Here is a 25698-nt window from a genome sequence, read left to right as displayed (position 1 = left end):
TAATACCCCCCAGTTCCAACCACATAGTTGCGAATGGCAAGATTTCATTCTTTTTGATTGCTGAGTAATACTCCATTGTATATATATACCACATCTTCTTTATCCATTCATCCATCGATGGACATTTGGGCTCTTTCCATACGTTGGCTATTGTCAATAGTGCTGCTATAAACATTGGGGTACATGTGCCTCTTTGAAACAGCACACCTGTATCCCTTGGATAAATACCTAGTAGTGCAATTGCTGGGTCATAGGCTAGTTCTATTTTTAATTTTTTGAGGAACCTCCATACTGTTTTCCAGAGTGGCTGCACCAGTTTGCATTCCCACCAGCAGTGCAAAAGAGATCCTCTTTCTCCACATCCTCACCAACATCTGTTGTTGCCTGAGTTGTTAATGTTAGCCATTCTGACAGGTGTGAGGTGGTATCTCCTTGTGGTTTTGATTTGTATTTCCCAGATGATGAGTGATGTTGAGCATTTTTTCGTGTGTCAGTTGGCCATCTGGATGTCTTCTTTGGAGAAGCAGCTATTCATGTCTTTTGCTCATTTCTTCACTGGATTATTTATTTTTTGGGTGTTGAGTTTGAGAAGTTCTTGATAGATTTTGGATACTAACCCTTTATCTAATATGTCATTTGCAAATATCTTCTCCCATTCTGTTGGTTGCCTTTCAGTTTTGCTGATTGTTTCCTTCGCTGTGCAGAAGCTTTTTATTTTGATGAGGTCCCAATAGTTCATTTTTGCTTTTGTTTCCCTTGCCTCTGGAGACGGGTTGAGTAAGAAGTTGCTGCGGCCAAGGTCAAAGAGGTTGTTGCCTGCTTTCTCCTCAAGGCTTTTGATGGCTTCCTGTCTTATGGTTAGGTCTTTCATCCATTTTGAGTTTATTTTTGTGTGTGGTGTAAGAAAGTGGTCCAGGATCATTTTTCTGCATTTCGCTGTCCAGTTTTCCCAGCACCATTTGCTGAAGAGACTGTCTTTATTCCATTAGATATTCTTCCTGGTTTGTCAAAGATTAGTTGGCCATATGTTTGTGGGTCCATTTCTGAGTTCTGTTTTCTATTCCATTAATCTGAGTGTTCTTGTGGCAGTACTATACTGTCTTGATGATTACAGCTTTGTAATACAGCTTGAAGTCCTCCAAATGTTGTTAATTTAAACTTTCTGTCTTTTTTTTTTTCCTAATTTGCCTAGTAAGGAACTTAGTTACAGTTCATTGTTCACATTTAGCTTATATGATCCTTTTAAATTTATCCTCATGATATTCTCATTTCTTTTCTTTTTTCTTTTTTTTAAGTTTATTTAAATATTTTTAGAGAGAGAGAGAGTGAGTTTATTTAAATATTTTGGTGTGTGACAAGAGGAGGGGCAGAAAGACAGGGAGAGATAGAGAATCCCAAGCAAGCTCTGTGCTGTCAGTGTGGAGCCCGACTTGGGGCTTGAACTCACAAACTGCAAGATCATGACATGAGCAGAAACCAAGAGTTGGATGCTTGACAGACTGAGCCACCCAGGCACCCCTCTCCTTTCTTTTCTTATCACCACCGTCACATCATCATCATCTCTATCACCGTGGCATAGTGTCATCATCTCTGGAAGTCATCTTGAGATGGAAGATAAATAAACTGTTCCCATATCACTAGTAGCATCACTATATTTTTCCTTGCTATTTTTTCTTACTCTTCCCAGCCTCTTAATGTTGGAAGTTCTTAGGGCTCAGTCATTGGTCCTTTTCTCTATCTACCCTAACTCTCTTGATGATCTCAGCAGTCTCATCAAAAATATAGATGAGTTTATACATGATTATATGCTGGCAACTCCCAAATCTTTAACTGGTATCCCAGACTTCTCTAGCCAGTCCCAAGATTCATATATACAACCTCCTACTTGTAACCTTTCCTTGGATATCTAACTACGTGGCAAACTCAAAATTTACTCTCCCATTGCCATCGCCCTGGTCCACGTTAAATCATCTTTTACATGGATTTCTACAAAAAGGTCCTAATGGGTTTCCCTGTGTCTACCTTTGCCCCACCTTCATCCCATCGTCTGTTAAAAATAGAACAACTAGAAAAATTAAGTCAGATCATGTTACTCCTCTCCTCAAAGTTCTGCAAAGCCTTCATGTTTTACTCAGATAAAAAGTTTACATAGCACTCCATAATCTGGCTCCTCTTTATCCCTCTAACTTCACTTGAACTTTTCTTTATTTCTCTGACCTTGCCTCCACCTTCTCTTGCCCCTCACAGCGGATGCCCCAGCCATACTGCCCCCCATTCTCGTTTCTTAAGCCCTCCTGCCTGAGGGCCTGTGCTTCAGCTATTACCCCTGCCTACTGTTCTCTTCACTTACATATGCTCTTGTCTCATATCCTCCCCTCCTAAAATCTTTGTTCAAATTATCACCATATCCAGGAAGCCTTCCCTGAGCATCTTGCTTGATACCCCCACTGGTTCTGATTCTTATCCTGCTCTAATTTCCCTATTTTCTGTATCATTTATTACCCCTTAACATACCATATAATTAAATAGTTATTGAGATATAAATAACATATAGCATTGTATTAGGTTCAGGAGTACAACATAATGATTTGATATTTGTATACATTGCAAAATGATCACGACAATAAGTCTAGTTGACATCCATTACCACACATAATGGCAAGATTTTTTTCTTGTGGTAAGAACTTTTAAAATCTACTCTTAGCAACTTTCAAATATACAGTATGGTACTATAGTCACCATGCTGTATGTTGTATCCCCAGAGCGTATTTACTTTATCACTGGAAGTTTGTACAAAGGATATTTGTTTAATTTATTGATATATCATAATCACTAACAATGATGTAGATACTAAACAGTGTAGATGCTAAATAAGTATTTGTAAATGAATATAGAAAGTCAATAAGGAATTTCATATATGTACTTTTTGTTAATTCCTTCTAATCCCATTTTCCTTATATTCTTTCATCATGAGAGTTTTTAGGACCCTACTCCTACTATTACATGGAGTTAATATTTTTTCCCTTTTAAAATATGGACGCCTGGGTGGCTCAGTGGGTTAAGCATCCAACTCTTAATCTCGGCTCAGGTCACCATCTCATGGTTGGTGAAATCAAGCTCCTTGTGAGGCTCTATGCTGACAGTGTGAAGCCTGCTTGGGATTCTCTCCTCTCCCTCTCTCTGCCCCTCTCCTGCTCATGCTCTCTCTCTCTCTCTCTCAAAATAAATAAGTAAAATTTAATAAAATAAACTCCACAGCAAAGGACTGTGATAGTTGATGATTAAATTTTTACCGGTAAATGGCAAAATCACAGAATAAAGACCATGTAATGATTTGATGGTGTTGTTCACTGTTGTATCTCCATGACTGTAACTGAGCCTGACATATGCTAGGTCATTAAGACTTGTTGAGTATAGAGTTTGTTTCCTCTCCAGCCTCCTACTGAGGTACTGTCCATGCAGGCTGCCTATTCTATACTCAGCTCCTTCCAGCCTCTCACCTTCTGTGAGAGGATAAGGAATTATTATTATTATTATTTTTTGATATGGAATGCTTCAGGGTGCCTGGCTGGCTCAGTTGGAAGAGCACAGAACTCTTGATCTCGGGGTCATGAGTTCAAGACACATGTTGGGTGTAGAGATTTACTAAATAAATAAATAAATAACTTAAAAAATATGGAACACTGCACAAATTTGCATGTCATCCATGCACAGGAGCCATGCTAATCTTCTCTGTATCGTTCCAGTTTTAGTATATGTGCTGCCGAAGTGAGCACGATAATGCTTTTTTCTTTCTTTTTTTTTAAAAAAATGTTTATTTTTAAGAGAGAGAGACAGAGTGCTAGCAGGAGGGGGGGGGGGAGCAGAGAGAGAAGGAGACACAGAATCCAAAGCAGAGGCTCCAGGCTCTGAGCTGTGAGTACAGAGCCTGATGTGAGACTTGAATTCCCAAGCTGTGAGATCGAGGTTGGACGCCTAACTGACTGAGGCACCCAGGTGCTCAATAATGAATTTTTAATAAAGATAAATTTATTCACTTTGAGAGTATGTCCTTTCTATTTCATAGATGTTAAAAATTCTTTTATTTAGCCAATACTTATTGAGCACCTGTTATGTTATACCAAGTTCCAATGAATGCTGGGGAATATAATGGTAAGCAAAAACACATGATGGTGATAAAAAATGGAAAGTCAAAAACAAAGTCCTTACTAATCAAAATGAAAAGTTGGATAATATGGGTGCCTTAGTTGGTTAAGAATCGGGCTTCAGCTCAGGTCATGACCTATTGGTTGTTGAGTTTGAGCCCTGCATTGTGCTCTCAACTGACAGTGTGGAGCCCTCTTCAGATCCTCTGTCTCCCTCTCTCTGCCCTTCCCCTGCTCTCCCTCTCTCAAAAGTAAATAAACATTTAAAAAAAGGAAAAGTTGGATTATCTATGATCTTCCAATTTAAAAAATTACCTAATTAAATTATTATTTGCAAAAAAATGTAAACATGACTGTCATACAAATATAAAAATAAACATGTGTCGGGCACCTTGGTGGCTCAGTTGGTTAAGCGTCCGACTTCGGCTCAGGTCTTGATCTCACAGCCTGTGAGTTCGAGGCCCGCACTGGGCTGCTGACAGGTCAGAGCCTGGGGCCTGCTTTGGATTCTGTGTTTCCCTCTCTCTCTGCCCCTCCCCACGCATACTCTGTCTCTGTCTCTGTCTCTCTCTCTCAAAAACAAACACTAAAAAAATTTAGAAAAATAAAAGTGTCAAATATTTTATTCTATTTATTAATTAATGAGAGAACCAGTTAGGTGGTAAGTCTGGTTCAAAGAGCATTTCAGGAGCTTAGTATTTGTGGGAAATTTAGTAAAGGAATGTTAAAAAAAGATTGCTAGTATTGATATAAAGCTGGTTAATGTCATACAGAATAAACCAAATAAACATATTTGGACTTACCTTTTTTTCAGATAGAATTATTTGCACCTCTACTGGACAAAAAAATGCAAGTTATAATTTTACAATGTCTGGGACTTTGAATAATAAACAATGAGTTGAACATAATACAGTCTTTAGTTACATTTTTCTCAGGTGGCCCTGTACCTGAGATGGCATTGAAAGGACACACCACCTACCTTTTTTTTTTTTTGCTCCCCCTCGTCACACAAGTTTTAAATAATTGTTATTAACACCTGTTGTGAAACCAAAAATTGGGGGAACCCGTGCCCTGTAATATGGTGCTGGAAACAAAGTTAGTGTTGGGTAATGTTGTTTGATTGCTTTCAACTTGAAAAAATATATTCTTATGTACTTATAATTTTATCATTAGCTTACAGTTTGTTATTAGCTTGTATTTTTTCAATAGATTATTGAGATATAATCCACATATCATAACATTTACTCTTTCAAGCATACAGTTCAGTGGCTTCTTAGAATATTCACAGTTTTGCAACCATCACCACTATCTAATTTTAAAACATCTTCATTATACCAGTAAGTTAGCCTGTAGATAATAGCAGTCACTCCCCATTTCCACCTCTTCCAAGACAATGGCAACTACTAATCCACCTTCTGTCTCTATGGATTTATCTATCCCAGACATTTCATATAAATGGAATCATATTATATGTGGCCTTTGTGACTGACTTCTCTCACTTAGCATGTTTTCATTGTTCTTCTGTGTTGTAACATGTATCGTTCATTCTTTTTAAGTTTATTTATTTATTTTGAGAGTGAGGGAGATGTGGGGGTTGCAAAGAGAGAGGGAGAGAGAGAGAATGCCAAGCAGGCTCTGTGCTGTCAGTGCAGAGCCTGACCCAGGGCTCAAACTTACAAACCATGAGATCATGATCTGAGTCCAAACCAAGAGTCAGAGGCTTAACCAAGTGAGCCACCCAGACACCCCCCATTCTTTTTATTGATGAATAATATTCTACTGTATGGATGTACCACACTTTGTTTATCCATTCATCAGTTGATGGACATTTGCATCGTTGCACTTTTTAGCTCTTAGGATTAATGTCACTATGATTATGCATGTGCAAGTTTTTACGTGGACATATGTTTCACTCCTCTGGAGTATATACGGAGGAGTGAAAATTCTATGTTTAACTTTTTGAGGAACTGCCAGACTATATTCCAAAGGGGCTTCACTGTTTTACATTTCCACCAGCAATGCACAGGAGTTCCAATGTGTCCACATCCTGATCAACACTTGTTATTGTCTGTTGTTTTGAGTATAGCCATCCCAGTGGGATAAAGTGGTATCTCATTGTGTTTGGATTTGTATTTATCTAATGACTAATGATGTTGAACATCTTTTACTGTGCTTATTGGCCATTTTTATATTTTCTTTAAAAATTAAAAAAAAATTACTTATTTTTGAGAGAGTCAGAGACAGAGCATGAGTGGGGCAAGGGCAGAGAGAGAGAGGGAGACACAGAATCCAAAGCAGGCTCCAGGCTGAGCCCGATGCAGGGCTTGAACCCATGAACCACGAGATCATGACCTGAGCCGAAGCCAGACACTTAACTGACTGAGCCACCGAAACACCCTAAAAAATTTTTTTAAACATTTATTCATTTTTGAGAGTCAGAGAGAGACAGACCATGAGCGGGGGAGGGACAGAGAGAGAGGGAGACACAGAATCCAAAGCAGGCTCCAGGCTCTGAGCTGTCAGCACAGACCCGGACACAGGCCCTGAACCCACAAACCGTGAGATCATGATGTGAGCTGAAGTCAGACACTTAACCAACTGAGCCACCCAGGCATCCCCATTTTTATATTTTCTTTGGAAATACATCTGTTTAAATCCTTTGCCCATTTTTAAATTGAGTGGTTATTTGTCTCTTATTTAATTGTAGTGTTTTTTTTTTTTGTATATTCTAGAGATAAGTCCCTTATTAAATATATGATTTAAAAAATTTGGGAACACCTGGGTGCTCAGTCAGTTGAATGTCTGACTCTTGATTTTGGGCTGGGTCATGGGATCAAGCCCCACATCAGGCTCTGCACTGAGCATAGAGCCTGCTTGGGATTCTCTCTCTCTCCCTCTGTTACTCTCCCCTGCTCACACACATGCTCTCTCTCTCTCTAAAATGGGGGGGGGGGGAAGAAAAAAAATTTCTCCCATTTATTCTGTGGATTGTCTTTTATTATTTTATTTTTTTTAATATATTTTAAGTATCAGGTTTTATTAAAAAGTGCATTTTGATTAATTTATGATCTAGGTAAGCTGTTAAGATATCAGTATACTCTCTGAGGCACCTGGGTGTATAAGTCTGTTAGCGTCTGACTCTTGGTTTCAGCTCAGGTCATGATCTCACGGTTTTGTAAGTTCAAGCCCCATGTCGGGCTGTGCTCTGGCACCACAGAGCCTGCTTGGGATTCTCTCTCTCCCTCTGTCTGTGCCCCTCCCTCACTCACCTCTCTCCCTCTCTCTCAAAATAAATAAATAAACTTAAAAAAATATAAAAAAAAGATATCACTATACTCTCTGGAATAATAACTTCATAAATATTTAAAACAAAATTTTAAAAGCCTTTTTATTTCCTTCACCATTATTGTATTATTGTTTTACAATACACATATAACCTTGTGAATACAAAAAAAAAAAAACCCTCTGGATGATAATTCTGGTACATGTAAAATACAGAATATATAGTATATATATATATATATATATATATATATATATATATATATACTTCTTTATTCTTAAAAAATATTTTGTTCTCCACACTGGCAAGTATAGAATAGAATACTTCCAAACATACTTATGTTAGGAGTAAAACTTAGAGTTATATGCAGTTTCTGCACAAATATATTTTAAAGAAATAGATCTCTGTTTGTTATTCACCAACAAAATTGTCATGAGAGTGTGGATAATTAATTTATAATTGTAAATTTATAATTTATAATTTATAATTAATTTAATAATTAATTTATAGCTTTCAAGTTTTAGTTAAGTGATCATTTTCAAAACTCTTTTTAAAAACAAAATATTGATGGCTGTTTTCATTGTGATCTGTGGATTGTCTTTTAGTTTTTTTTGATGATGTGTTTTGAAGCACAGAAGTTTTAAATTCTGATGATGTCTCATTTATATATATTTTTTTCTTTTGTTGCTTGTGCTTTTGGAAGACGTGAAATCTCTTAAAGATTTTCATTTAGTATGTCTTTAGAAAAATCTTTCTTCCATATTTTCTTTGGATAAGGACAACCCAGGAATGGCCCCTTTGTGTCTATAATATTGCTGTTCACAGCTTTTGTTGATAGACCTAGCACAAACTTGGGAAGAGTGTTGCTATATGCTGCATCTAGGACAGCAGCTCTTAGCTTTGCCTATCTTAGTTATGCTGTGCATTTTTTACTTGTGTACCATATTCTATTTGTCCCTAATATCTTGGAATTTTTCTGAGAAGTGGAGCAACAATGCAGTATCAACTTATTAAAATACATTTTAAACCTTAGGCACACCTGGGGGGCTTAGTCAGTTGAGCATCGGACTTCAGCTCAGGTCATGATCTCACAGTTCCTGAGTTCAAGCACCGCATCAGGCTCACTGCTGTCAGCTGAGTCTCCTTCTGATCCTCTGTCCTCCTCTCTCTCTGCCCATTCCCCCCTTCTCTCTCTTTCTCTCTCAAATGAATAAACATTAAAAAATTTTTTTAAACATTAAAAAAAGGAAGCTGGCATTGCATTGAATCTTTAGATTGACTTGGGAAGATCACTGTCTTAACAATATTAATTCTTTCAATATGTGAGCAAGGAGTATTTTTACTTTTATTTGGTCTTCTTTAATTTCATTTAACAATTATTTGTAATTTTTAGTCTACAAATGTTGCATTTCTTTTATCAAATTTACTCTCGAGTATTTTGTATTTCTTGATGCTATTGTACATGAGATTTTTTCCCTTACTTTCAATTTTGGGTTGTTTATTGCTAGTTTATACAAACACAAGTAATTTTTGTATGTTGATGTTGTATCCTGCAATCTTGCTGAACTCATCTATTAGTTTTAACAGTTCTTAAATAAATTCCTTTTGGGGGCACGTGGCTAGCTCAGTTGGTGGAACATATGACTCTTGATGTCAGGGTTGTAAGTTTGAGCACCATATTGGGTGTAGAGATTACTGAAATATAGAATGAAAAAAAAGAAATGAATTCCGTAGAATTTTCTATATATAAGATCATGTAGTCTGTAAATAGAGGTAGTTTTATGTTTTTCTTTCCAATCTAATTGTCTTTTATTTATTTTTCTCACATAATTAGTGGCTTAGATATCGACATTAGAGTCTTATAGTTTAAAATTGTTGTTGTCCAGTTCACACAAATTGGCTTCTGCCTCTCACAGAGAACACAATGTGGAAAGAGAAATAGGCTGTGAACAACTGGTTGTAGTACGAGGTAGAATAAGGCAATTCATAGGTAGAGGATGGTAGCATCCTCTGAAAGAATAGGGCACGGAGCAATTAATTTTGTCATTTGGAAAACAGGTAAGGCTTTACTAAGGAGGTGACCAGAAGTGCAAGTATAATTTTGTTGGGCTTTGAATTGGATTGGGAAGAGGAAAAGATAAGTATTCTTTCTTTACCTTTGTTAGCAAATTTTTATTATCCAATACTTGGAGAATATATGTTACATATATGTAAGCTATGAAGAAAATGAACACCCATGAACCCTCCCCTCTTCTTTAAAATTAAAAGATCATCAATACTCTTGCTTCCTTCTATGTGATCCTTCCCTATTTTAAGCCCCTTAATCTCCCTTGAAGATAAGTGTGTCATAAATTCTGTTTGTATTTCTCTTTTTTGTTGTTAATTCACATTTGTATGTAACAATTTATAAAAACATATCATCTGTATGTAGTCTTCTGTGACTTGATTTTTTTCACTTAACATTATGTTTCTAAAACTCATCCATGTCTTGGGAATGACTGTAGTCGTTCATTTTCACTGCTATATATTATTGCTTACTTATCTAATTTATTGATTTTCCTACTTAGAGTCATATGAACAAAAAATCCCTGCCCTCAAAGTACTTACATTTCATATTTCCTCTTCTGTGAAATGTCTATTGATGCCCTTTGACTCTTTTGTTATTTTTGTTTCAGTATTTGTTTCCATTGTTTTTGTTGTTAATTTATATATTCTGAATAATAATCCTTTGTCACTTATATAATAATGAATCTATCAGTGTGTGGTATACATCTCTATTTAGATTTTCTTTCACATCTTTTTTTTTTTTTAAATAAGTTTATTTATTTTGAGAGACAGTGCAAGTGGGGAAGGGCAGAGAGAGAAGGAGAGAGGGAATCCCAAGCAGGCTCCATACTGTCAGCACAGAACCCAATGAGGGGCTTGAACTCATCAAACCATGAGGTTATGACCTGAGCTGAAACCAAGAGTCTGACGCTTAACCCACTGAGCCACCCAGGTGCCCCAGGTTTTCTTTAACATAGTTTCTCCGAAATAACTTTGCACAGCTTTCATTTAATTTATCCCTAGGTATGGAGGCCTAGGTGGCTTATTTGGAAGAGCATGTGACTCTCGACCTCAGGGTTGTGGGTTCAAGCCCCACATTGGGTGTAGAGATTACTAAAAAAGCAATAAGCTTAATTTTTTTTTCAAAATAATTTATCCTTACATACTTTATTTTGTTGCTATCATAAATTCATCTTTTTGTTAATTATGCTTTTTATCTGTGGCTTGTATTCAGTGGTTCTTTTAACTTTCTTTATATTAATTTAATATCCAGTCATTGTACACAGACAACAATTTGCGAACAATGTTAGGTTTTTTTTTTCTCATTATACCCTCCAGGTCCATCCATGTTACAAATGGTATGATCTCATTCATTTTTATGTCTGAGTAATATTCCATTGTATATATACACCACATCCTGTTTCTCCATTCACCTATTGATAGACACTTGGGTGCTTCTATATCTTTGCTGTTGTAAATAATGCTGCAGTAAACATAGAGGTGCACATATCTTTTTGAATTTGTGTTTTTGTTTTCTTTGGATAGTTTTGTTTTTTAAATTTCTATTCCCCATATCTTTTTTTTTTAGAGTATCTAAGTTTCTTCACATTTTATTATTTTATAATGCTAATAAGTGCCTTGTATTCTATATATAAAAAGTAATTCTAGCCAACCTTGGATTTTAGCTTTTGATGAGTCATATATTGAGCCAAACACAAAGGAAAGATATCAGGAATAGATTTTGTAATTTTATATTCTTGAAAAAGAACCCTTTATATATCATGACTTACTTTAAGGATTCCAGTTAAGATCATTCTTAAAATTTTCCTTATCAAATTAATGTTTTTAGTTAAATCTCAGTAACATTTAAATATTGATCAAAATGAATTCCACTCATCATTCTTTTTTTTTGAAGTCACAAAATGATTTTATTAATAACACTTGTGACTTACTTGGTTTTTTTATTAACTAAATAATTAATTTAAAAAAGTTTACATCCAAGTTAGTTAGCATACAGTGCAACAATGATTTCAGGAATAGATTCCAGTGATTCATGCCCTATGTATGACACCCAGTGCTCATCCCACCCATTTAGCCCATCCCCTCATCAACAACCCCTCCAGCAACCCTCAGTTTGTTCTCTGTATTTAAGAGTCTCTTATGTTTTGTCCCCCTTCTTGTTTTTATATTATTTTTGCTTCCCTTCCCTAATGTTCATCTGTTTTGTACCTTAAATTCCTCATATAAGTGAAGTCGTATATTTGTCTTTCTCTAATTTCACTTAGCATAGTACCCTCTAGTTTCATCCATGTAGTTGTAAATGGCAAGATTTCATTCATTCTTTCTGATGGCTAACTAATACTCCACTGTATATATATCCCACATCTTCTTTATCCATTCATCTGTTGATGGACATTTGGGCTGTTTCCATACTTTGGCTACTGTCGATAGTGCTGCTGTAAACATTGGGGTGCATCTATCCCTTTGAAGCAGCACACCTGTATCCCTTGGATAAACAACTAGTAGTGCAATTGCTGGGTCGTAGGGTAGTTCTATTTTTAATTTTTTGAGGAAACTCCATGCTGTTTTCCAGAGTGGCTGCACTAGTTTGCATTCCCACCAGCAGTGCAAAAGAGATCCTCTTTCTCTGCATCCTTGCGAACATCTGTTGTTGCCTGAGTTGTTAATTTTAGCCGTTCTGACTGGTGTCATCCCCATATCTTTTATGTATGTATGTATGTATGTATGTATGTATGTATGTATGTTACTTCTCTGTCTGGGACACTCAATACAATGTTGATTAGAAGTAGTAACAATAACTATGCTTATCTTCTTCCTGATTTTAAAGAACATGTCCTAATGTCAACATCAAGAATGATGAACTAAGTGTTTTCACTTGATGTTTCATTTTCACCTCCAAACAGAAGTTATATTTTGGCATTTTGGTGCAGGCCATTCCCACATTTATGTTATGTGTGTAGGTGTGTGTATTTATAATTTATGTTATATATTTATATATTTATAAATATATATATATTACTATAAATATTTATATATTTATGTTGATATATATATATATATATATATATATATATATAACAGCTTTGTGTTTCTATAATAATACCACACTTTTAATTAGCATAATTTTATCACATACTTTAATATTCTATGGAACATTTACTCCTCTTCTTTTTTGCTCTTATAATTTTCCAGGCTATTTCTAAATGTTTATTTGTGCAGATGAACTTTAGAATCATTTTGTTAGTTTCTCTTCTCCTCCAAATCTAATTGGGATTTTGATTGGACTAATCAAATATGTTAAATAATCTCAAGAAACGTTTATACTATTGAGGTTTCATCTGTAAAATCTATGTGTGTGGGTCAGTCAAAAGAGTGACTCATTATTGTTTATACTTTCACTGTTAGGACTATATCCCTACTGTCTCCATCTTGTGCAATCCAGGAATGAGAGCTCGTCACTGGAAGCGGATATCAGAAATTGTAGGCTATGACTTGACTCCAGACTCTGGAACTACACTGAGAAAAATTTTAAAATTAAACCTTACACCATACTTGGAAAAATTTGAAGTGATAAGTGCAGGTGCAAGCAAGGTAAATATGAAGATCAACTGAAACACTTTATTTGATGAGTTTGTTAATAAAATAATCACAGTTTTTGTTGGGGTTGAGTGTATGGTACTGGATAGCAATGGGAGGAGATGGGGGAACCTGACAGAAGACCACTCTTCCCCCTCCCCCCACCCCACAAAGTGTGTGCTTCTATATTACTTCTTTGTCCTGAATCCGGGCTAGAAATGGCTCCTTTGACCTCTTCATGTGTGTGTTGGCATTTGATGTGTCTGCATTCTAGCAGAATGCTAGAACGCTGGAAGAACGCTTCCAGCGTTCTTAAAATATACAAAGGCATTTCAGACTATAGACTGCAGAAAGGCCACTTCAGAGAAGGTCCAGCAGCTATTTTATTCTGGTGTCTATTTTAATACTGGCAGCGGTAGTTTTCACAGCAAGTGAATTTTTTAAAACTACACTATTATTCTTTTTTTAATTTTATTTTTATTTTTTTAAATTTACATCCAAATTAGTTAGCATATAGTGATATAGTTAGCATATATAGTGATATAGTTAGCATGCAATGATTTCAGGAGTAGATTCCTTAGTGCCCCTTACCCATTTAGCCCATCCCCCCCTCCCATAACTCCTCCAGTAACCCTCAGTTTGTGCTCCATATTTATAAGTCTCTTATGTTTTGTCCCCCTCCCTGTTTTTATATTATTGTTGTTTCCCTTCCCTTATGTTTATCTGCAAAACTCCTATATTATTCTTAGGAATTTTTTAATTGTTTAAGAAATCTTTTTAAACCTAAAGACAGTTACAGTGTCGCCACAGATTATGTTAAGAGAATTACTGTGTAGGGGTGGCTGGGTGGCTCATCGGTTAAGCGTCAGACTTTGGCTCAGGTCATGATCTCACAGTTCGTGGGTTCGAGCCCCGCATCGGGCTTTGTGCTGACAGCTCAGAGCCTGGAGCCTGCTTTGAATTCTGTGTCTCCTTCTGTTTCTGCCCTTCCCCCACTCACACTCTGTCTCTCGCTCTCAAAAAATAAATAAAACATTAAAAAAATTAAAAAAAAAGAATTACTGTGTAATGCACTCATTACTGGATTCACCAGGGAAAAGTTGGTACAGTAAATAAGACCTTTCTTCACTAACTCGTTCTTTCTTTTCTCCCTTTTAGGAATTTTCACTAGAGAAAGCCATGCATACAATGATAGGAACCTGGGATGATATTGCTTTTCATATAACTCCATATCGTGATACTGGAGTCTCTATTCTTTCTTCAGTAGATGAGATTCAGACTCTCCTTGATGATCAAATAATAAAAACTCAGACAATGAGAGGCTCGCCTTTCATCAAACCGTTTGAAAAAGAGATCAAGGTATGTCAAATATGATAGTTTCCGGTTATTTATAAAAGCTATAAGCTTGGGGTGCCCAGGTGGCTCAATCAGTTAAGCGTCTGGCTGGATCTCTCAGCTCCAGTCTTGATCTCAGGGTTGTGAGTTCAAGTGCTGTGTTGGGCTCTATGCTGGGTATGGAGGCTACTTAAAAAAAAAAACACCCCCAAACTGTAATCTTATTACATATATATTACTGCGGAAATAAGTCAGTTTGTGGATAGCTTTGGGTGAAATATAGGAACGGATATTTAAAAATTAATGTGGAACCATATAGAACAGATCTGAAACATTAGCACCCACAAGATATGAGTAGCACTCTCACTTCAACAGTTGTGACAAATGCAAATGTCTCTAGACATTGTCAAATGTCCCTTGAGGTGGAGGGTGAAATAGTCACTAGGTTGATAACCACTGGTATACAGCAGGGTATTACTGGATGCTTTTCAGACTTGGGATGATTCCCTATAGATTAGGAGTTTAGTGTAAGTAACTACAGTCATTTCCGATGGTGAGTTCCAATGATTTAGGAAAACTTTGGACTTCCTAGAGTTTTTCTAAGTCCATGTAATACCCATAAGTGACGTTGAGCTGTTTTACATTGATTTAAAACTAACAGTGAATTTTATTTATTTATTTATTTATTTATTTATTTATTTATTATTTTTAAATAACAGTGAATTTTAAATAGATATTCCTTGTTGTAATTTATGGGTTTTCTTTAATGATTGGAATTTAGTACAGTGTGCTTTTCATTAAGGCCTGGGAAGACCGTTTGATTCGAATACAAGAAACGATTGATGAATGGTTAAAAGTACAAGCTCAGTGGCTGTACTTGGAGCCCATTTTTTGTTCTGAGGATATCATGCAACAGATGCCAGAAGAAGGGCGTCAGTTTCAGACAGTAGACAGACATTGGAGAGATATCATGAAGTTTTGTAAAAAAGATCCCAAGGTGAAGTGTTTGTTTTCTCTCTTACAAATAAAGAGGAACTTTCATTTTGGCTATTAAAGAAAGCATTTGTTTTTGTTGTTGTTGTTGTTTTTTCTGATTACAAAAACAAAACCTGCTCTTTGAATACAAACCGGAAAGTTCAGAAAAATATAAGAAAGCACAAAGCATTAAAATAATTTTACTTTTCAATTCTTATAATACACTACTTGTAACTAACAGTGGAGCTGACTCACAAATGTACATTTAACTCACTTGACTATGGCACATACTGACTGCTGTTCTCTTGTAAAATGAAATAAGATAGAGAAAGGAGTAGCAGGGAGAGAGAGAGATAATGAGTATAGGTGATTCACCTGATATTCCACTTAATGACTCTATTCTTGGGAGTGATAGGAATAAAGAATCTGCAATTCTGGGATGCCTGGGTGGCTTGGTTGGCCGAACATCTGTCCGACTTTTATTTTTTAATGTTCATTCAGTTTTGAGAGAGAAAGAGAGAGAGAAAGAAAGGTGTGTGAGCAGGGAAGTGCCAGGGGCAGGGGGACAGAGGATCTGATGCAGGCTCTGAGCTGTGAGCAGTGAGCCTGATGTGGGGCTCAAACTTAACCATGAGGTCATGACTCGAGCCAAAGTTGGAAGCTTAACCGACTGAGCCATGCAGGTGTCCCAAATGTCCAATTCTTGTTGTCAGCTGAGGTCGAGATCCCAGGATCGTGGGATCAAGCCCCGTGTCGGTTTCTATGCTGCAGGGAGCCTGCTTAAGATTCTCTATTTCTCTGATTCCGCCCATCTCCCCTGCTCACACACACTCTCTCTAAAATACTTTTTTTTTAATTAAAAAAAAATTTGCAGTTCTCTCAGTTGACCTCACTTGCTATGTGTCTCTCCTAGTAACTATAGCACCTTGTTGAGTGTGATTCTCATGTTGAAAGACAGACTATGTATTTTTCATGCACATAGTATGCATAGTCCATAGATAAGCATCCACTTTTTTAATCTGGCATTCAACTTAAGAAATAACAATTTGTTTCAATAATGGGTGAAAATTAGCCATGCTGGACTTCTTGAGAGTCAATAGTACACTGAAATTTATGAGTTTTGAGGATTTTGTCTTACACATTGACTTTAGAACCTTTGTGAGACATGATTTGTTATAGACCAGAAGTCAGTATATTTTTTCTGCAGTGGACCAGATGATAAATATTTTAGACTTTGTGAGACAGGCAGTCTTTTTTGCAAGTACTCAACTCTGCCATTGTAGTAGGGAGAAAGCAGCCTGAGACCATACGTAACTGAATGGATGTGTCTGTGTTACAGTCAACTGTTTCTGGACAGTGACATTTTCACATGCCATGAAATATGATTTTTCTCTTAATTCTTTCAAAAATTTTTTTAATTTTAAAACATTTTTTAATGTTTATTTATTTTTGAGAGAAAGAGACAGAGCATGAGTGGGAGAGGGGCAGAGAGAGAGGGAGACACAGAACTGGAAGCAGGCTCCGGGCTCTGAGCTTTCAGCACAGAGCCCGATGCGGGGCTTGAACTCACAAGCGGTGAGATCATGACCTGAGCCGAAGTCAGGTGCTTAACCAACTGAGCCACCCAGGTGCCCCTCTTTCAACCTTAAAAAAAGTTTTTTTTAATGTTCATTTATTTTTGAGAGAGAGAGATAGAGAGAGAGAGACAGAGTGTGAGCAGGTGAGGGGCAGAGACAGAGAGAGACACAGAATCCGAAGCAGGCTCCAGTCTTTGAGCTGTCAGCACAGAGCCCGACGCAGGGCTGGAACTCATGGACCGTGAGATCATGGCCTAAGCCGAAGTCAGACGCTTAACCGACTGAGCCACCCAGGTGTCCCAATTCTTTCAACCTTTTAAAAGTATAAAAATAATTCTTAGTTCACAGGTCGTACAAAAACTGGCAGCATAGTGTATTCATATATCAAAACATCAAGTTGTATACCTTAACTATATAAAATTTTTATTTGTCAATTATACCTTATAAAGCTGAAAAAAAAAAAAGAAAGAAAGAAAGACACTGGCAGCAGGTTGGATTTAGCCCATGGGATACAATTTGCCAACTCATACTGTAGATTGTTAAGTTTATAGTTGATGGTTATAAATGTAAAAATTAAACCACACACCATCCTAACAGACTTTTCCCACATCATTCAGAACAATATAGGAGAAATGAAAATGTGCATGAGAGTCATAACTTCTCATTTGTAACTTGCATCCTTGGATAAGAATATTTATGATTTATTGAATTATAATAGTTTTACATTACAAAAAATTTACAATTTTCATAAGCCTTTTGACATTTCTACATTTTTGACATATACTATAGATTAATGCATAGGTCTTATAATTATATCTGGTATGTAAGTGCTGACCTGAACAAATGTGTATCTTTTAGGTCCTTGCTGCTACTTCTTTAACAGGTTTATTGGAAAAATTGCAGAACTGCAATGAACTTTTGGAGAAAATTATGAAAGGGCTCAATACGTATCTTGAAAAAAAACGGCTTTTCTTCCCTCGGTATGATGGATAATTAATTGTGCTATAATTAAAATTATTTTCTGATGTGTGATGAATTAATTATAACTAAAGCATTTGTATTTGCATGTTTTTCTCTAGTTTTTTCTTCTTATCTAATGATGAAATGTTAGAGATTTTGTCAGAGACCAAAGATCCACTAAGAGTTCAACCTCATTTAAAAAAATGCTTTGAGGGCATTGCTAAACTGGAATTCCTTCCCAATTTGGACATTAAGGCCATGTACAGCTCTGAAGGGGAGCGAGTGGAACTGATTGCACTTATTTCCACGTCTGCAGCACGAGGTGCTGTGGAAAAGTGGCTCATTCAAGTGGAAGATTTAATGCTCCGGAGTATTCACGATGTGATCGCTGCAGCCAGGCTGGTATGTTTCCTGAGATTTAATGTACACCATATATTCTGTGAATGCTTTCTTTTTAGGAGGTTTTGAATGTGTGCTGGTAAATTAACACTTACAGTTCTTACTGCGTAAAACCATTATTTTTTACTCTTTGTTTCTAACATTATTAAGATAATGATATTAGTTAAGAATTGATAACAGTATATAATTAAGTGCTACAAAAGACAATAGGTGTTATGAGAAAGAATAGGCAAGGTATATATAATTTAGAATATGGAGAGGGGGACGTTTCTAGTGATAGGTTCTTGGAGGAAGTGAAATTGAAAGTGAGACCCAAAGTAGGAATTCACCAGATAAAGAGAAAGTAGGAGAACATCCAGGTAGTCTGTATACAGCCCCTGGGATCAAAAAGAACCTCAGATGGGGGTATTAAATGAACGGTCTACTGCTGTTTACACCTAAACAATTACTTAGAAACTGGAAGTGAGATGAACAAACATTAAAAGAGGGTATATAATATTTGAAAAAAATGTAACACCTGAGCACTACATGTAACTTACTTATGCTAATCCAATTAACCTAATCTACTATTAATATTGAATAATAAAATTCAGTATATTTCTGTCTTTAGGACCACAAAGGAACAGTTATGTAGTTAAAAAAAGAAGTTATTTAAAAAATTTTTTAAATGTTTTTATTTATTTTTGAAGGAGAGAAAGAGACAGAGCATGAGCAGGGGAGGAGCAGAGAGAGAGGGAGACAGAATCCGAAGCAGGCTCCAGGCTCTGAGCTGTCAGCACAGGACCTGATGCAGTGCTCAAACCCACGAACCATGAGATCATGACCTGAGCCGAAGTCGGACACTTAACTGACTGAGCCACCCAGGCACCCCCCAAAAAAATTATTTTAAAAGACATTGCAGCTTTATAATCCAGCGACTCACTTTATATGAGTGAGGTATCCATTTTCCTTCATCCTATAATGCTCATCTTACTACAATGGCTATTGTATTCAGCTTCAGGGTTCCTGAAGATAAATCTTGACTTTTTCTCCCCCTTTTCCATTTGTGATCCCAAACAGATTAAAACACATAGGAAAAAAAATCAACATTATCCATGAAAGTATTTTCTTTATTAGTACAGAAATATTTTTTCTATGTATCTGGCAATAGCTCATACATTCTTTGAAACTTGTCATTTGTTTTTATTTCTAAACATTCCTAATAAAACACATTTAAGTAATAATATGTTTCTATCCTTATGTTTAACATCATTTTATCTAAGATGGTGTTATTGTATTAAAAATATAGTTTCTGGGGAGTCTGGGTGGCTCAATCGGTTAGGCGTCCTATTTCAGCTCGGGTCATGATCTCACAGCTCGTGGATTTGAGTCCTGTTTCGGGCCCTGTGCTAACAGTTCAGAGCCTGGAGCCTGCTTCGGATTCTGTGTCTCCCTGTATCTCTCTGCCCCACCCCTGCTTGCACTCTGTCTCTCTCTCTCAAAATAATAAACATTTAAAAACATTTTTTAAATATAGTTTCCATTAGCATCAACTTCAAATTTTGTTCTGCAGTTATATTTTTTCTGTTTATAATTTGAATCTACTATTATCACATGAAGCAGGTTATGGTTTTTAAAGGTTAAACTCTGCCCCACTCCAAATCCATTTTAATGTATTTTGAACATAAAAATATTAAGAGAAACGAGAGCATGCTTTGAACTCAAAAGCACAGATAGTTAAATTATGTATAATTCAACAAATATATAATTGTTCAAAATATAACTCTAGTCATGTAAGTTTTTAGAAAAGCTATGGATAAATCACACAGGGGTTCTAACTACTAATCCAGTTTCCCACTAGATTGTATAGTCTCCTTTTCAATTATACCTGGCATCAATATATATAATCTGTTAGACTTATTTTTTTATGGATTAATAAAACCCTTATATTTCATTATAATAGGACTAGTGTGTATTCTATGTAGAAAACTTGACAACTTCTCATAGCAAAGCAACATAAAAATCATAAAGAAATCAATTTCCAGAAGAATCAACAATAAATTCTTCCAGAGACAACTGATTGTTAACATATTAGTGTTCATCTTCCCATTCTCTTATGAGTAAACAAATGATTAAAAAACATAATTAATAACAATTTTTCTTTTAGTCAGCTAAAAGTTTTCATGACTATGTGATATTTTAACCTATGAAATGTACCAAATATTTCAGACATTTAGCTTTTTTTCCCCCCCTTCCATAATCTTTAAAGTTAGGAATGCATTTTAATTATTCAGGCTTATCCAGAATCTGCAAGAAGAGACTGGGTTCTAGAGTGGCCTGGACAAGTTGTCCTTTGTGTTTCTCAAATGTTCTGGACTTCTGAGACACAAGAAGTTATAAGTGGTGGGACAGAGGTAAAGCTTTTTTTTTTTTTTTTTTTTTTTTTTTTTTAACATAACATCCTTTTCTACTGCTATGTTTCTTAGTTGGCTTATCTATTCTTTGTAACGGCAGTCTTCCCACCAGTTTGTACAGGTAGCATTAAAATTATACAATTCTTTGGGGTGCCTGAGTGGCTCAGTCAGTTAAGCACCCAACTCTTGATTTCAGCTCAGGTCATGACCTCATGGTTCCTGAGTTCAAGCCCCACGCCAGGTTCTGCACTGACAGTGAGAAGCCTGCTTGGGATTCTCTCTCTGGCGCTCCCATGCTTGTGCGCTCTCTCTCTCTCTCTCTCTCTCAAAATAAATAAACATTAAGAAATTAAATTTACAATTCTTTGAAAATGTGTTCTTAGTGTTTTATGAAGCTTAGGCAAACTTACTCTGTTCTGTAATTAATTTCTGTATTGAAATATATTATGATGTCAAAATTGTTTTGTAAAAGGGTATATAAAATACATGTTTTAGCTACTATATACCATTAGTTTAATTCCTTTTTTATTTTGTAGGCATTAAAGAAGTACTATCAGGAACTCCAGAATCAACTGAATGATATTGTAGCACTGGTAAGGGGAAAACTGTCGAAGCAGACCAGGACTACTCTGGGGGCTTTGGTTACAATTGATGTCCATGCTAGAGACGTGGTCATGGACATGATTGATGTGGGTATGTGACTCTTTTCTTTAATATTAAAGGTCAATATTAATAGCTTCTAGAAACAAAGATTTATACTGTACATCTTTTCCTCTCCCCACAAGATTTGTTTTATGTCATCTTTTCTATAAACTGGAAAACAAATTATTTTAATATTTGCTATTATAAAAAATGATAGAATACCTATTTTTCAAATTATTTTTACATTTCAGGATTGTCTCTTTTACTTTCTTCTTTCTAGGTGTCTCACATGACACAGATTTTCAGTGGCTTGCTCAGCTTCGATATTATTGGGAATATGACAATGCTCGAGTTCGTATCATTAATTGCAATGTAAAATATGCTTATGAATATCTTGGTAATTCACCTCGACTTGTCATTACTCCTCTAACTGACAGGTGTTACAGAACATTGGTATGCATTTAAATTATTTTAATTCATACATTAAAGATTACTTTTTGGTGTGGTGTCATGTTTCCTTGTCCAAATTTAACATGGCTGTCCTCATTTTATTCTTTTATCTGTAATAGTTGACTAGAGCTATCCCTTCCTAATCCCAATTCCCTTTATGTGAAACTATAGCAATGAATATTTACTTCTGGGTGCTTTTGTAGAATACAAGAGTGTTTGGATTCTAATGTTTGAAAATCATGAGTCATTACCATTCGGGATAATTAGAAAAAGAAGGTATTAGAGATTTAAAGAGAAAACTGGAGCTTCAGGGAATGGATTTGGTTTTTGTGAGACTCCTGGGAGACATGACAGGAAGATGAATAAAGTCCATCTGGGCCTTAGAACTCCAAGTTAGTTCTTTTTTTTAATTTTTATTTATTTTTGAGAGAGAGAGAGAGATAGAGTGTGAGCAGGGGAGGGGCACAGAGAGAGGGAGACACAGAATGTGAGGCAGGCTCCAGGCTCTGAGCTGTCAGCACAGAGCCTGACGTGGGGCTTGAACCCATGAACCGTGAGATCATGACCTGACCTGAAGTCAGAAGCTTAACCAACTGAGCCACCCAGGCGCCCCCCGTCCCCCTCCCCCTGCTTTTTTTAATGTTTATTTAGTTTTGAGAGTGAGACACAGCATGAGTGGGGAAGGAGCGGAGAGGGAGGGGTGGGGGTGGGGGGGACACACAGAATCCTAGGCAGGCTCCAGGCTCTGAGCTGTCAGCACCGAGCCGGACATGGGGCTCAAGTTCACCAACCGCAAGATCATGATGTGAGCCAAAGTTGGACGCTTACCCGACTGAGCTACCCAGGCACCCCTAAAGAGTTAGGTGTGTTGAATAGGAGGGAGAGAGCTGAAGTGTAGGGGGTTGTGATAAGGTCTGTGCTTGTTGAGAAGCTTTGGAAGATGAAGCTAGGACTATAAAAAATCCCAAACACCTTGGAATAAGGTTGCTGTGTAAAATACAGGATTCTCAGGTAAATTTGAATTTCAAATAATTTCTTAGTATAAGTGTGTTCCAAATATCATACAGGACATACTTCCACTAAAAAATTATTCATTGTTTATCTGAAATTCAAATTTAACTGGGAATTCTGTATTTTTATTTGCTAAGTCTGGCAACCCTACCTGGAAATTGAGGAGAAGCATCAAGAAACACCAATCCACCTGTGCTGAGTAAGTGACATTAAAGTATCTTTGACTGAGTTCTCTAGAAGCAGAGATGAAATGGGGGATTCTTGGGTAAATGATTTACTAGGGAATGCTTTCAGTAAAAGCCTGTAGGGAAGTGAGGAAAACAGGGAAAAGTAAGGATGTAGTTTTAACAGATATACAGATTTAGCCTGATCTCAGGGGGAGCTTTGGAGCATGGATGACATTATGGGGGTACCCCTCTTTAAGGCAAGGGGCCTGGCTTTTATATCTCCTTATGGCCCTTGGCTATCAGTCACTCCTGGGGTTAGGGGTATGAAAATTAAGAAAGGCAAACCTCACTAAAATGGAGTTGGGAGGCCATGAAGGAGAAGCTCTCAAGCCCTACTACCATTCATTATCAATTGCAAAACCAACAGGAGGAGATGTACTTTACATTCCTGACAGGAAGAAACATGTATTTGATTACCCCAGCAGGAATAAGGATTTTGTTCTTGTCTGGCAAGATCCCAGCCATTGAGAAACTGTCACAACTCAGCCAATGAAAAGCCACTACACTTGGAACTCCCAGTTTCCTCCAATGGACTTCTTGTTTATAGCGGCCCCTCCCAAAGCCCCCCTTTCCTCTATAAATGAGCATTCCTCTCCTCTGTTTCCTAGAGTTGCCTATGGTTTTGCAGCAGTTTGTGTGTCAAGAATTGCAATTGTCTGCTGTTTCCATGTAAACCCATTTTTTTTTTTTTTTTTTTTTGCTGGTAAACTGACAGGTTTACTTTGAAAGGTAAAGCTTTCAGGTGAGGAAGCTTTCAGGTTTTTGCTGATAAGGTAGCTCCTATTAGTCAAGGGCAATTTTCAGGAGAAAAGGACAGTTGTGAGCTATTTGTAGCTGATTCAGCAATTGGAAGATAGAGGCAATGGCTGGTAAAGGCTGCCAATGCAGCTATGATAAAATATTTCACCAAACCACCTATTTTCTTGGAAAGCTGCCTGAGGGCAGGGACCATGTCTGTCTTGGTTTCTACTCTAGTAGTGAACAGGTACATGGTCAATCCCTAAATATTTGTTGTGTAAATGAATCTCAAGCTTCTGTGTCCTGTGTGGGACCTTGGTGAAATCAGAAACTGTGAATATTTGTGGAAGCTCACAGCTTCCAGTTGTAAGATCAGAATCCCATTAAACTTGTATATAACATTAGACATTGAAAAATTTGTAAGCATTTTCTTGAAATAATGAAGGAAAAACCTGAGGTTTCCAGCAATCAAGTTAATGGGCATTAACGGTATAGCATTTATTACAAACTTAAGGTGGGTAAAATATTGATATAGCCTTTATTTAATCAAAAATTTTATTTTTATTTTATTATTAAATTATTAATTTTTTAAAAATGTTTATTTTTGAGAGAGAGAGAGAGAGTGCAAGCCGGGGAGGGGCACAGAGAGAGGGAAACACAGAATCCGAAGCAGGCTCCAGGCTGTGAGCTATCAACACAGAGCCCGATGTCGGGCTTGAACTCATGGACTGAGAGACCTGAGCCAAAGTCAGATGCTTAACCAACCGAGATACCCAGGAGCCCCTTAAATTATTTTTTAATAGATCTTTCTTTTTAGAGAAGTTTCAGTTTCATAGCAAAATTAGTACAGCAAAAGAAAGTACAGAGAGTTCCCACATATCCCTTACCTCCTCATATGTACAACTTTAGTCCTTTAACCCTATTTTTTTTAAAGGAGTTAAATTTTACAAACTCTTATACTAGTTTTCTTGAAATAAACCCCATAGTTGGAGTTGACTATAATTTACATGCTTCTAAAAATTTCCAACCATTGTTCTAGTCCTTTTGGGGAAGAATTCAGGAAGAATTCAGTTACTGCTGATATTGTTCTTAAGGGGCTTAAAGACTAACTGGGAGAAAAAAAACAATGTACAAAATTAATGTAAGGCAAGGTAGACAGTGATCCTACTGGTAAGAGAAGTACAAAACAGTGTTGTAGGAATGGAGAAAATGGAGAACATACCAAGAGTGAAATGCCATAGCCAGGGTGAATTATAGACAAAGATATATGATAGGTATTGTGTCCCTTCCAATTGATGGGCTCCCATTTACAACACTCATTTTCAGGTGTTGACTTTTGGCAGCTAGCCATGGAGATTGTTATTAATGATCTCCACAACAGTCTCTAGTTAAACCTTTCTGACCAAATGTTAATACCTCAAGGCTAGATCCTTTTTGTTTTTAAAGGCAAATGGGATACCCATGACACACTATAATACAAGGAGATTTTGATACATTTTTACTTTTTCTGGAACTGCTTTTTCCTCATGCAGCTGAAAAATTGCACAGTAAAAATTAACTGAACAGTATGATTGTATTAGTGCCTCTTTGAAGCTACACAAATAAGACTCAATCCATTTTCTAAGCAATCGTCTATTATATAGTTATTTTTTTTTGTCCAGTTATGCAAGGATTTCTTTGAAAATGTATGTTTCTTTTCAGATAGGTGCCTTCTATTTAAACCTTGGAGGAGCTCCAGAGGGGCCAGCAGGCACAGGAAAAACTGAAACTACCAAGGACTTGGCTAAAGCTCTTGCTGTCCAATGTGTGGTGTTCAACTGTTCAGATGGGCTAGATTATCTAGCCATGGGAAAGGTAAAGTTTCATATTAAATGTTACAAATCTATAGCTATGTCCAACTGGATAAACTGAACATTTAAA

The 25698-nt window shown here is 36.6% G+C and overlaps 1 protein-coding gene and 1 non-coding gene across 14 annotated transcripts in view; one reads left to right on the top strand and one right to left on the bottom strand.

Annotated features, from left to right (window-relative positions):
- The window catches only part of DNAH12 (dynein axonemal heavy chain 12), a 210872-nt gene that overhangs the window by 35777 nt on the left and 149397 nt on the right, over positions 1–25698 (top strand). For 11 of the 13 annotated variants that reach the window (XM_007084416.3, XM_042979213.1, XM_042979212.1 and 8 more), the window contains 9 exons: positions 12901–13086; positions 14230–14430; positions 15209–15403; positions 17817–17938; positions 18038–18320; positions 20591–20710; positions 21247–21403; positions 21633–21805; positions 25480–25632. In XM_007084416.3, the coding sequence (XP_007084478.2) occupies positions 12901–13086; positions 14230–14430; positions 15209–15403; positions 17817–17938; positions 18038–18320; positions 20591–20710; positions 21247–21403; positions 21633–21805; positions 25480–25632 (1590 nt within the window). Of the gene's footprint in view, positions 1–12900; positions 13087–14229; positions 14431–15208; positions 15404–17816; positions 17939–18037; positions 18321–20590; positions 20711–21246; positions 21404–21632; positions 21806–25479; positions 25633–25698 lie in introns of those variants that run through there. The other 2 variants (XM_042979211.1, XM_042979221.1) reach the window with 2 other exon arrangements.
- On the bottom strand, positions 3670–3776 carry LOC122236751. Its single transcript, XR_006215003.1, has one exon. It is a non-coding gene; the product is annotated as a U6 spliceosomal RNA (small nuclear RNA).

The sequence above is a fragment of the Panthera tigris genome, chromosome A2, assembly GCF_018350195.1.
Source record: "Panthera tigris isolate Pti1 chromosome A2, P.tigris_Pti1_mat1.1, whole genome shotgun sequence".
Lineage (NCBI taxonomy): Eukaryota > Metazoa > Chordata > Mammalia > Carnivora > Felidae > Panthera > Panthera tigris.
The sequence above is the reverse complement of the archived record's forward strand: the minus strand, read 5'-3'. Positions and strand labels throughout refer to the sequence as shown.